Source organism: Necator americanus, chromosome V (genome assembly GCF_031761385.1).
Source record: "Necator americanus strain Aroian chromosome V, whole genome shotgun sequence".
Taxonomy (NCBI): Eukaryota; Metazoa; Nematoda; class Chromadorea; order Rhabditida; family Ancylostomatidae; genus Necator; species Necator americanus.
Window position 1 is genome coordinate 20,540,555 of NC_087375.1, and position 11,955 is coordinate 20,552,509.

Here is an 11,955-nt window from a genome sequence, read left to right on the forward strand (position 1 = left end):
GTGTGTGAGTCTAACAGAAACAAAAATTCGTACCATTTCCGAGAGCAGACGGGAGCATCAGAAAAAAGGAAATCTTCATTGGTAAAGGTTCGACTGAAGAAACATGAAAAAGCCGATTACACAGGTGAAGAAAAGAACGCTAGCGTACGGTTAGCTGAACACAGCAATTATTCCCCTCGCCCATGAGCAGAGCAACACTGATGTTATTTTCCATCTATAATGCAGCTCTGCACTCCAATCAGCCAAAATCTAAAGAGTGAGTTTGATCTGAATGCAGTTTCCCAACTAGACAACACTATTCATTAGCAACTCTATGAAGATACTCCTCCCATCGCAAAATCGCTACACAAACGTTATTTCAGATCACGCGACCATGATGCGTCCACTGACTCTTAAAGGCAGCACGCCACGAATCTGACGTGGTATGGATTTCCCATGGAAAGCTTCTATACAGGGTCGTAGACTGCGGAAAACCAGAAGGTTCCGCTCACCTCTCCGTAATCGCTGTAAAAATGCCTCGCAAACCGCCATTTTTACGACTGCTTGCATTGCAACGCGCCACCCTTGTGCACGCACCGCATCAATGAGCGGGACTAATAAGATCTTCTCACCAGGCTATCCAGGTAAACTGATGAACAGACTGCTGAGGGGAACGGAACGTGCACGTAGAGGTGCGTTCTAACGCACCTCGTAAGAACTAAAGCTATTCTCAAGCCGTTTCTTACGACGATCACTTAGAGATGGACATTCTCCGCCCTGTTATAGAAGCTTTCCATGAGAAATCCAGATTCCAAATCCGGAAGTCAGATTCATGGTGTGCCGCTTTTAAATCACAAGAAGAAAGAAAACACACAAAACAAAAAACAACAAAACAACAAAAAAGTTTTCGATGTTGTGTCTGAGCAGAAGTAAATAGCCACCAGGAAATAAATAGGAAAGTAGTTGTCACCATAAAAACAGCACCCTCCTACAAATTCAGAGCTCAGATGGATCAGGAGCATCACAGTGTCCAGCTTATCCGTCGAAACAACTACCGCAATGAAGTGAAAACACGCAAAGTGGATGAAATTACACAACAATGCAACTCGCTACATTGGTAGGGCGATGAAATCTACTTTCCACGATTCTGTTCCCTTTGTTGCTGCCTTTTCTTTCATTTCTTGTACTAGTGTGTAGGGAAGCTTCGCTGGGTAAACTGAACAGCTTGGTACTTATGAAACCCTATCTACCAATGGAGAGAAGAACATCGGAACTTCTAGCGAAAGGTGTCTTTAACTGTGCGTTTTTCTGTCTGATGAGTTCCTTGATCTTGTTTAAAACTTCGACATTTTGGTGGTCACAGTTCACAATGTGCACAACGGCCACCTAGCGCGGACCAATTGAAGGAAAATTTGTTGCGTACGTGGAGACGGCAGGTGCTGCAATCTTCAGAACTCAAGGGTAAAAACGAAATCAACCAGCTAAGAGACCTCAAATGCAGTAGTTTAGCTATTAAACAATGCATAGCAAAGGTCCGCTATTTGCTAGAACCACTAATATATTTTGTAGAATTTTTTTAAAGCTAGACACACCATTGAATAGCGCTATACGTCGTAATTGCTGTGTTTAGAGGTTTCAGGGAAAATGTAGTTGGAGGGGGCACTCAGTGGCGCCCTACTTTACTTTTTTCTCTTAACAACTTTAGCTCACATGTCATAGATCTTCTAAGACTAATGCTTAGGCCTTAGCGCCCGATCGATTTAGTTACTTGCTTCGAGAAATAAGGACGCAACTGAGTGACCCTCTACCTACATTTTACCCGCATTCCATAGATTCTATTCCATTCCATTCTACTTTAAGGCCATCTCCGACATGAGGCCGGTCCAAGCAGCAGTTCGCCAAAATAACGCTCCGCGCAATTCACGATGCTTTATCTCATCGCTGCAAATGCTACGAAAATATACTATCGATAAATCTTCTCACGGAAATACATGGATCCATCAATAACAGCTCATTTCCGTATACTACGCATTATAGCAGCAGAAGAAAAAGATAAAGGTAAGAAACTACTACACTGTTCAGCAAATAAGAACGCTTGATGAAGAATATACAAAAAAAGAAAAAAAAGGTCAAGTTATGCACTGGTGGTGGAGTGCGTCGAAGCACGTCGAGGTCGTATCCCACTGCCACAATCACTCAGTGCTCTGATGAAGCTTCAATGAAAGAAGCACATGTTGACGATCTGGATGCTGCCTCTATATCGTTGGATTTTAGTGATTTTAGTTATGAAAAAGGAAGAAAAGATAGAAACCAGTAGCACACTTGCCGAAGAAATTTTAAAAGAAGTGCGCGTGTGTCGTTCGTCGCAGCTAAGAAAGTATAGAAACTCTCTTGTTGGTGGATAGCATGGGTATATGCTTACGATGATTCGTTGATAAAAGGAGGACGATCGTCGCACTGGCTGGCATCCTACTAATTTCTTTTCTTTTGCAAGAATTGAAGATTATTTCCATATGACAAATTTCTTCAGCATAAACAATGCATATGACTGATTCATCTACCAGCAAAACGGCGGAAAGAAACATTTAAAGTGAGCTTGAAAAGGACAAAAATGTTTATAAACATTGATGATGTAATTAGCAGAAGGAACCCATAATGACGAAGAAGCTGTGGAAATGAACAAAGAACGTGTAGCACAGCGAATGGAAATGAAGCACATGGGAATCTCGTACGGAACAGAGTCAAAAGCATCAGTTCTCATGGGATCAGCACTCCTCGCTGTCATCTCCTACATCTGCTGCAGCGATCATTTCAACAAAACGATCAAAAACAACACACGCCGCCTCGATTGACAGGTTTTACTCTCGTCAACCCAGCTCTTCACAACACTGAAACAACCCTGAGAACGAGCAATGCAAAGGATGTTCAACATCCATGGAACGGAAGGCGGCGTAGTTAAGTCCCGAGTACTCGGACAAATAGATCCTGTGGAATGGTTCAGTGATCAAGGTGGGTGAGTAGAACTCTACGTACGCTCGATGCAACATGAAGTAACGATACACGAGTGAGATGCAAGCCCCGCAATTCTTTTTGCCTTAGCAAGCCCAGTGAACTACAGGTGTTCACATCAGCGATAGTGAACTGCGTCCGTAATGAATCAGATTTTATGAACATTCCAACAGTATCGTGTGCAAAATCACACTTGTGTCAATACCGGTTTTCCATGTATGGTCGAAAAAGTTGAGAGGAATTAAAAAATACAAGGTTTGCTTTACGTTAGCATATTACTGTGATGAACCACCTCCATAGTAACTAATCTTCCTTAAGACCGGTTTCACGTAATAAAAACTAATTGAATTTGAAATCTAATCAATAGGTGAAATAATTCCTTTTGAAGTGTACACGGATAGACGTTTTAAAACTATCCGATTTGTGGTGATATATGTCGTAAGCTGTTACTTTGCGTTCTAAGTAGTTTTCAAGTGCAAGCGTATTTTTAGACTGAAGATAGTGATTTATTCACGGTTGAGGAGCAAAACTGAAAAGAATCTAACCTCGGAAGCGTCAACTAAAGAAAAGCAATAGAGCTGAAATGTTGTGGAATCCGGGAAAGGTGTCAAGAAATTCTGGGCGGATTCTGTAGCGTCAGGCTCAAACCCGTCCAACCGAATGCACACTGTACGCCTTCAGTGGGTGCAGCATAAAGAAGTGAGTGTCTAGCATAGAAGAAGCACGCAGCAGTTGCTTCGCGTCTGCACAGCAAGACACTATCGGCGGTTACTGTGCAGCCGAGTCAAAACGATCTGAAGCTTGGTGCGATTGCGGAAGCGATTGCACTGGAAAGAGCACTGAGACCTTTACTCTGCGCTCGACTAGAACTACCTAGGGTCCCACTCAAAGCCCTAGAAGCTTCGATTATCAAAGAGAAAACTTCAGTCATAACGTACACCGGCGATCAAAATATAACATGGGTGCCCGTTTTGCCAACCGAGATTGGCAAAACGACAAAAGTAGTAAAAAGGTGGGGTAAAGTATAGTTTTTTTTTGGAGGGGGGAACTCAGTGACGCTTTTATTTCTCAAAATAAATAATCAAATCAATCGGGGCCCTAAGGCCTAAGTATTAGTCTTAGAGGATGTATGACGTGTAAACTTAAGCTACTAAGAGGAAAAAGTAAGCTAGAGTTTCGGGAAATAAGAGCGCCACTGAGTTGACCCCCCCACAAAATTTTCCTCGAGAGGTGATCGCCAATATCAATACACTACAGAGATTTTCACGTACAAGTAAAATCGACTGCAAAACTTGGAACCTCAACAGAGAAGAGAATATTCACATAGGAACTAACTAAACACATATTCATATTATTCATATGCACCCACGTAACACAAACTCATACATAACGGCCATAATGCATGTGAAAAATAAAATATGCCATTCATAACTGCGATTTTCAAACTAAATACGCCATTTTAAAGGAATAAACTATGTGAATTTTCCAGATAAAACACGAACCGCACACTATACCGACGCTTATGGTCACTTTGACTACTTGTAAAGGTGAAGACAAACTTGTAAAGGTGGTGACAAAATCTGATGGATTTCGCAGACTCTGGATTTGGTCTTGTAAGCAGCTTCAGTGGTATCAATTACGGTAGGAAGCGTCCCAAAGTACACATGTAAAAATTAAATTATTCATTATCTTCCATCTGTAAAGATTGTTGTCAATGATGAAATGAACTAGATGCAGACCTGAAATCGTCGAGATAATCTTGACGTGAAAATCCGAGAATATCCTGGTGAAACTAAAATACCAATCAAATTTCAATTTGAGGGGGTTTAAATTTTAGCTGAGCTATAATATATATAATATAATATATATATATTGTACATATATATATATATATATATATATATATATATATATATATATACCTGCCTAAACGTCCGGCTAAAGCCGGACTTCAGGCTTATTTTGGTGCTTCATTTTGGTGTTCGCTTCGCTCGCCTTCACCGATCAATAAGAAGTAGCAGAAATAACAGTAGCGACATTTTTTGGAGAATTATAAATTGCTTTTTTCTATCAACGCTTTCTTAAATCTTTCTTACTCGAAAATTTAAGCCTAGATGAAAGATTTTATGGTTTTTCCGTAAACGCTCAGTTCTATATTTGGAGAGCAATCCAGCTTAATTTTACATCTATGTTTCTCTCAAACCTCCACAATATGGAGACATCATTCGAAGTATGAGTCTCCTCTTCTCCACTGTTAGCATAGAATGATGTGCTAACATGGAATGACGTGAATATCGCTATCGTAGTGATAAAAATAACGTCCTACGTCAGATCGCTACTACCGGCTACAATGAATTGCATTTGATCAGCCATTCGCATGCGTGTTTCCTCTTTTTGAAGGATGTTAGCAGCATCAGCAGACATGCTGGGAAACAGATATGCGAAAGGACCATAGAAACACATTCTACCGCGTTGGGGCTCCCGCGCACCAAAACGACGCAGTGGAACCCGTTCCTCCCCACTCTACAGCTTCCTGGCACCGGTGCATATTCGTATTCATAGTATTCGTCTCCCTCTCTTTTTGTAATTGCTTGACTAAGGCACACACATATAGAGATGCACACACGTGACAGAATAAGGCAGAATAAGCCCGTTATTATACAGCATGGTAACTAGCAAATTTGGAAGTATACTTTAACATAAAAGTTTATTTACCTTCTCTAAAATATGAGAGAAACTAACTTGCTTTATCAAAGACAACATACACATCTGTATGGTTTGGGAAAATGGTGAAAAGGTAGTGTGCTCGTCTATTAGTTACATGGCTATGGTTCGGCACCTCACCGGTGCAGAGTTTTGCATCATTATGGAGTATTTTCGTCACACACACACACACACACACACACACACACACACACACACACACACACACACACACACACACACACACACACACACACACACACACACACACACACACACACACACACACACACACATACATACATACATACATACATACATACATACACACATACGCACATGCACACATACATACATACATACACACATGCACACATACACACATGCACACATACACACATACACACATACACACATACACACACATACACACACACACATACACACATACACACATACACATACACACATGCACACATACACACATACACACATACACACACACCGTTATTATATAGCATGTAAGCATGCATGTAAAGTTTCGTCACAGTTGTACAACCTGGTGCTCTTCCGATTAGGGCAAGGCAGAGAGATGTGGAACTGATACTAGTTAAAGATCAGAGATATTGGATACCTAACACAAATACAAAACCACGAGACTCGGGGTGCCGTGTTAGGAAGCTTCTGTGGAGTTTCTGCCCTCCTTTAGAACCAATTTGGTTGTTGTCACACAACAGAAATTGAGGAATAAAGTAATAACCCAGTTTTTTGAAAATTTTCAAAAAGTTACAATATATAGAATCGCTGTGGTTCGAGGCTGGAAGAGGCGCCATTTTGAAGAAAAATAACAAGAAGTTAATGGCATCACGTTAGCATAGAGGATGAAAGAGACTGCAGAATTGATGCGGAAGAAATCTATTTCTTTGAACTTTACGGCAACAGATGTAAAAGACTAATCGTACGTCAGCATTTAATCCGTGTCTACATGCAATAGGAAAGAATGAGAAGTTTACTAAAGTGTCTGCGAGAAGTAGTAAGTCATCAATTCGGTTGTTTGTTTATTTATTTGTCTACTGCTAAATGCATCACGGAAGAAGAATTTTACAGGAAAAAGAGAAAAAGAAAAAAAAACGAACAAGAGAAAAAAGAGTTGTATCTTGCAGAACGTTGAGGCGAGCAAGCAGCCTGGTATCGGAAATCCAGTAAATAGCCTAAACGACTGCTAATTGAAAAGACAACTTTCGTAATAGGGAATGACTTTGCGTGGACTCCAGAAGAAAATCAAGAAATAAGTAAAAACGACGTGGAAATGCGTATGCGCATTGCATTGAAGAAACGACCAAACAACTGTAAGCATTTTGAAAAATAATCGTAGCGGTTCAGGAATCACGTAGTGATGTTCAAGGACAGAAGTTCTTGGGAGATACGGATTTTGCGAGAAGAGTGATGATAACAGAAAATAATAGGGGAAATGTAGAAATAAGAATAGTGAATTTCAGAGGAATTAATTGCAGAGGAATTAATTGCGATTATTTTACTTGGAAAACAACTGCATTTATATTAGTCTGTGAAGTTACTGAGAAAAAAGTCCGAAAAAAAGATATGGGGAATGAACTTATAGAGAACACAATGTTGAACTAAGAGTTTCCTCTTCTGCTAGTATGTACTAGCGCTTTTGCCTCCCTCTTTTTTTTCTGGAAATAGAAATGCGACATGTACAAAGAAGCAATATCTGAAACACTGCAGCGCGGGCATACACAATAAGCATCGATCCGAGATCACAGTCTCCTGAGTCAGTTTTTTTTTTTTTGAAAACTAAATTCTCAGACATTCTCGAACTTTCATTTTGTGGAAATTTATCCGGCATTAGGTCTACCTTAAAAAAAACAAAAAAAAAAAACAAAAATACAAAAACAAAAAAACAAAATGGATACAGATTAAAGAAAGCAGACAAAACCTCTCTTGAGAAAAATTTCTTTCAGTAATTATTATACTTATAAATCTTCTTGATTACTGCGCAACTTCTATCCTTACAAATACCACTGCGGCACAACGACCAAACCAAATAACAAGATAACGTTGAAAAAATATGTATGAGAAGACTGATTTGAAGTATCTTGAACCAATCCCCCAGTTTAAGTGCTTTGCTGCATAGAAATTAGTCGGAAAGAAAAACTAAAATCACAAAAGCATTAAGCGACTAAGCAGTGAAATTCATGTTTCTCTCGAAACATTCAAAAACTGAAATAGAAATACAGGAAAAAAAACACTTCAAAACAAAGATCACCTCCAATGCAGAGTGGATAGAGTCGTCTCTGCTAAAGGGTTGGAGATGATACGCAGTTACGCGGTGTATCTGGTTTAGCGCGGCCCCGACATCATTACCGCGTTCAGTGCCAACCACACTGGATATGATATGCTGATAGCTGACGAGCTCCACCTGGGGAAAAATGAAAGGCCACAAAAAAATGCGTGCAAACGAGATATTGCTTTGGAGGACAGGTTGTCAGAATAGCCTTCCCTAGATAATGTGGATGAACGGGGAGGATAAAGTGTCTGGCGTTACTAAATCCGCTTCACTTCAACTCAGAATCATTTGAAGTTAACGATCGCGTGTTTAGCCCATACAATGACTTCCAAGGGCGGACCGATGTATCGAGTCAGCTGGTTTTATCCTCCCAGACAAGTCTGTTATCAAAGTATCGACCTCAGAGGAAAGAAGGGCATAGTTTGGCACTAGAGCGGTTGCGAACGCGCTGACTGAGGCCAACCGTTCATGCCTGGTGAGCATCTGTCAGTCACTGCTGCTTCGCCGGCCGATCGGAGTTTCTGCAGAATATCGCCTGGAGAGATAGTTCTCTTTTGCTCTATGATAACAAAGTCGGCGCGCCTACTAGTTTCTCTGAGGCGTTTTGGCCAAACCAACATTTGCGGATAGTTCTTCTCTGGTATTTCTGAGACCCCCAAGCAATGATGTGATGGTAGCTCCTGCCCAACAACAAGACGTTCGACGAAAAGCTTAAACGGGGCGGCTGCGCTGGTTGGGCACAGCAGTCCAAGAAGAGCGACCGTGACATGCTGTCGTCCACCTCTTTCACTGCTACACGTGGCTACGCTTGATTTCGGCCATTCGCCACCATGTTGGGGCCTGGATTGGTAAGCAGTTTCCCTTCTACCCCATTCCACAGACCTCGGTTCATCTGAGTACCACTTGTTCCGGGCCTTAAGCATTTCCTGAAGTGAGAAACTGTTCAAATCTTTCACTGGCCTCAAATCCGCCGTTGAGTTGTTCTCAACTTGTTCTCCGTGGAAGTTGTAAACTCAGAAGTATAGAACATCATGAGAGACACTCATGTTGGATACATCGACGGATTATCATCAATGTGTGATTGAGAAACAATGAAATTATGAAGGATGTGTATGCAAAAAACTAAGTAGCCAATCCAATACATATCCGAAATAAACATTTGTGCTGGCACTGTCATAATAGACTCAAATTGCTTTTTATTTGAAGGACCTGTAAACTTGAGAGGATTGTAGTGGAAGAAATGGAGAACATCAGCGCGAAATGACCTGCAGAATGACTGGAACGATATTACACAAATGTGGATGTGTGTAGGATCGTAGTCGTAGAGGTAGAGAATAGCTATGTATTGCTAACATTTGTATATGCGTAGCTATTTATCACGACAGCAAGAAGATCTATAGAACTCCTATCGAAAGAACTAATTACATTCAACTAAACATTGTGTAGGAACCACAAAAGGGTGTGTTTAATGAACTTAACCTTTCTATAGTCTGCCCATTACGTTGATGAGTGTTGTTGCTGCAAATCAGTGAGTTAATTGGCCACATTGGAAGAAATAGCACTGAGCGTCATTTTAAAAGATTATTAAAGATTTTGGTCCAACAAAACACAGGTTCTCTCTTTTCCTACCTTCTTTTTTTGATCGATGTAGCTGTTTTTAATTTCAAAGAACTGTACTTTGATCAACGTCGTCCCGGATAAATGCGCCTTTTTAAACACCTTGGATGTGGCTTGCAGCAACGGATCACAGAGGTACGTGGAAGAGACTCAAAACAGAACAGAGGAGATGAGAAAACTTCCAGAGAAACGAAATTGAATCGACATGTAGAACCTTAAGGTTGAAATTCGTAACAAGGGAAAGAAAAATTCTACTACATGTTGCAACTGTAACTGCAATACTTTGCCTGTTCGCTGAATCTATAGTCGAATTCAGGGTTATTTGAATGGAAGATGAGACCTACATATACTCCTACATTTCCTGCTGCAGTAAAGGGTTGTCTTGGAGAAACAGCGTTAAAGTGTACAACGGATATTATGTATGCATAATCGTGATCACTAACCCAAATAATATCAAAATAAAAAACATGCTGAAATACTGAGAGAAAAGTTACTTTTTGTACTGCCACGAATGACAGAACTGTAGTAGCACAAAAGTGATGTTATGATGCAAACGATTATGACTGTATTGTACGATATTATATTTTTGTGGCCATCACTTTAACAACGCTACTGAAAAAAAAAACTAGAAAGAGATTTCATCGAGACTTTTAGGTAGAATTTGTGAAATTTTGTGACAAAAGGACTTCTGGTTCAATTCTGAACCTGGAAAACTCCTTTTTTTCGTTCCGTACCAATCTGCGTGGCTGTGTAATGGAAAAAGGGAGCACTTACTGGTGAAGATTCTCCAAAAGCTTTTCCGGAATGGTTGTCTCCTATAATCAACCACACACACTTTTTTTAAATGAAAACGTCTTTTATGGTCTGAACCATTGCGCAGCTTCTAATTCCGGCACAAGTAAAGTAGGACTTTTATGAGTACAAATATATATACATATATATATATATGTATATATATATGTATATATATATATATATATATATATATATATATATATATATATATATATGTATATGTATAATATCATCGAAATGGTTAGACGTGGATGAGGGATGGAACTTTGTAGGAATGAGTTGAACGAAAACAAAAGAAGTGGGTTCTAAAAATGATGATAGCAGAACACGTACTTTTATATTAAAAAACTACATTTTCCTTTGAAAATGTGCCCTGATTATTAGTTATACGAACTCAGAAGGAAAAAAATGAAAGGGCAAAAACACTAGCTCAAAGTGAGCAGCTGAGGAGAACGTTTCCAATTTTTTCAACTTTTAGGGATTTATTGAAGATAGAAATACACTCGGTGAATTTTTAGAGAAACTAACATGCTTAGTTTTTCTAAATGAATACAAAAACACCAAACATTTTCAGACGTTTTCAAAAACGTCCAACTTGGTGATTTTCCAAACGACAAGAACTTAATTCCTATAAAAAGGTGTGGAGCTGTACTACTTCAATTCCAATATAGCATCCACTCAGCATATCTGAAGATTCAATCGATGTGTCGCCTTCCACTTCTCGAGATGATGGGAAATTACAAAATCCAAAAATTCTTCACTATTTCGAAAACAGTAACAACAACTATGTTCAACTTAACTTTTTGCAAAAAAATCATGCGTAGATCAACGAATGGAATTAGGAGTTCGAGCGAATGTAGAGAAAGAAAAGCGACATATTCAGTGAAAACGATTTTTAAGGAGATTTGGATCTTAGCAATGCTCCCTTAGTGAAAATGAAAAGAAGGGATCGATTCTCAAGGGTAAATATACACTCTAACTCTATCGACAGATCCAAGGATATATTCAAATGCAAATACACACGCACAGCTGTCTGTGTGTTGTCTTCAGTGCTAATCGTGGGAATTTCGAAGAAGTGTGAGAGAACACAGCAGCGAATCGCCGCCATTGAAAAAACATTGTGCGTAAACGAGGTTTGTACATATTGTGTTTATTGAGTCGCGCAGATGCTCTTTCAATCCTGAAAATTGAGCAGCCGCCGAAATAGAAACGAGAGCGTTGGTGAGACAATATCTAATAAATACGAATATTTGAGACGTGGTCAGACGACACGATGACCTTAACGGTTCCGATTAAGTCAGAGATCATGAAATGTGATGGTATGGCATGCAAGACAGCACTTAGTATGAGTAATGATACTAATAATAAAACCACAACTCGATCGGGTTCTTCCTTGAATGAAGCTACCCACGATTCTCTATTCATCGTGGGTAGAACATTCTTCTACCCACAATGAATAGAAATGAATATAAATTTTAGAAACAGCCCGATGACAAGAGTTTGGAAAACAAAACGAAAATCGATGACGATAAAATACAGAGAAA

At 39.7% G+C, this 11,955-nt stretch overlaps 2 protein-coding genes across 2 annotated transcripts; one reads left to right on the top strand and one right to left on the bottom strand.

The window, feature by feature from the left end:
- Positions 1-986: 986 nt before the first annotated feature.
- RB195_014589 (uncharacterized protein) lies at positions 987-2,831 on the top strand (the record flags this gene model as incomplete). The annotated part of the gene is made up of 3 exons (XM_064204927.1): positions 987-1,096; positions 1,177-1,265; positions 2,623-2,831. The coding sequence occupies 3 exons, from the start codon at positions 987-989 to the stop codon at positions 2,829-2,831; spliced, it is 408 nt and encodes a 135-aa protein (XP_064060808.1).
- A 5,596-nt stretch (positions 2,832-8,427) lies between these two features.
- On the bottom strand, positions 8,428-8,922 carry RB195_014590 (uncharacterized protein; the record flags this gene model as incomplete). The annotated part of the gene is made up of 1 exon (XM_064204928.1): positions 8,428-8,922. The coding sequence occupies one exon, from the start codon at positions 8,920-8,922 to the stop codon at positions 8,428-8,430; it is 495 nt and encodes a 164-aa protein (XP_064060809.1).
- Positions 8,923-11,955: the final 3,033 nt, after the last annotated feature.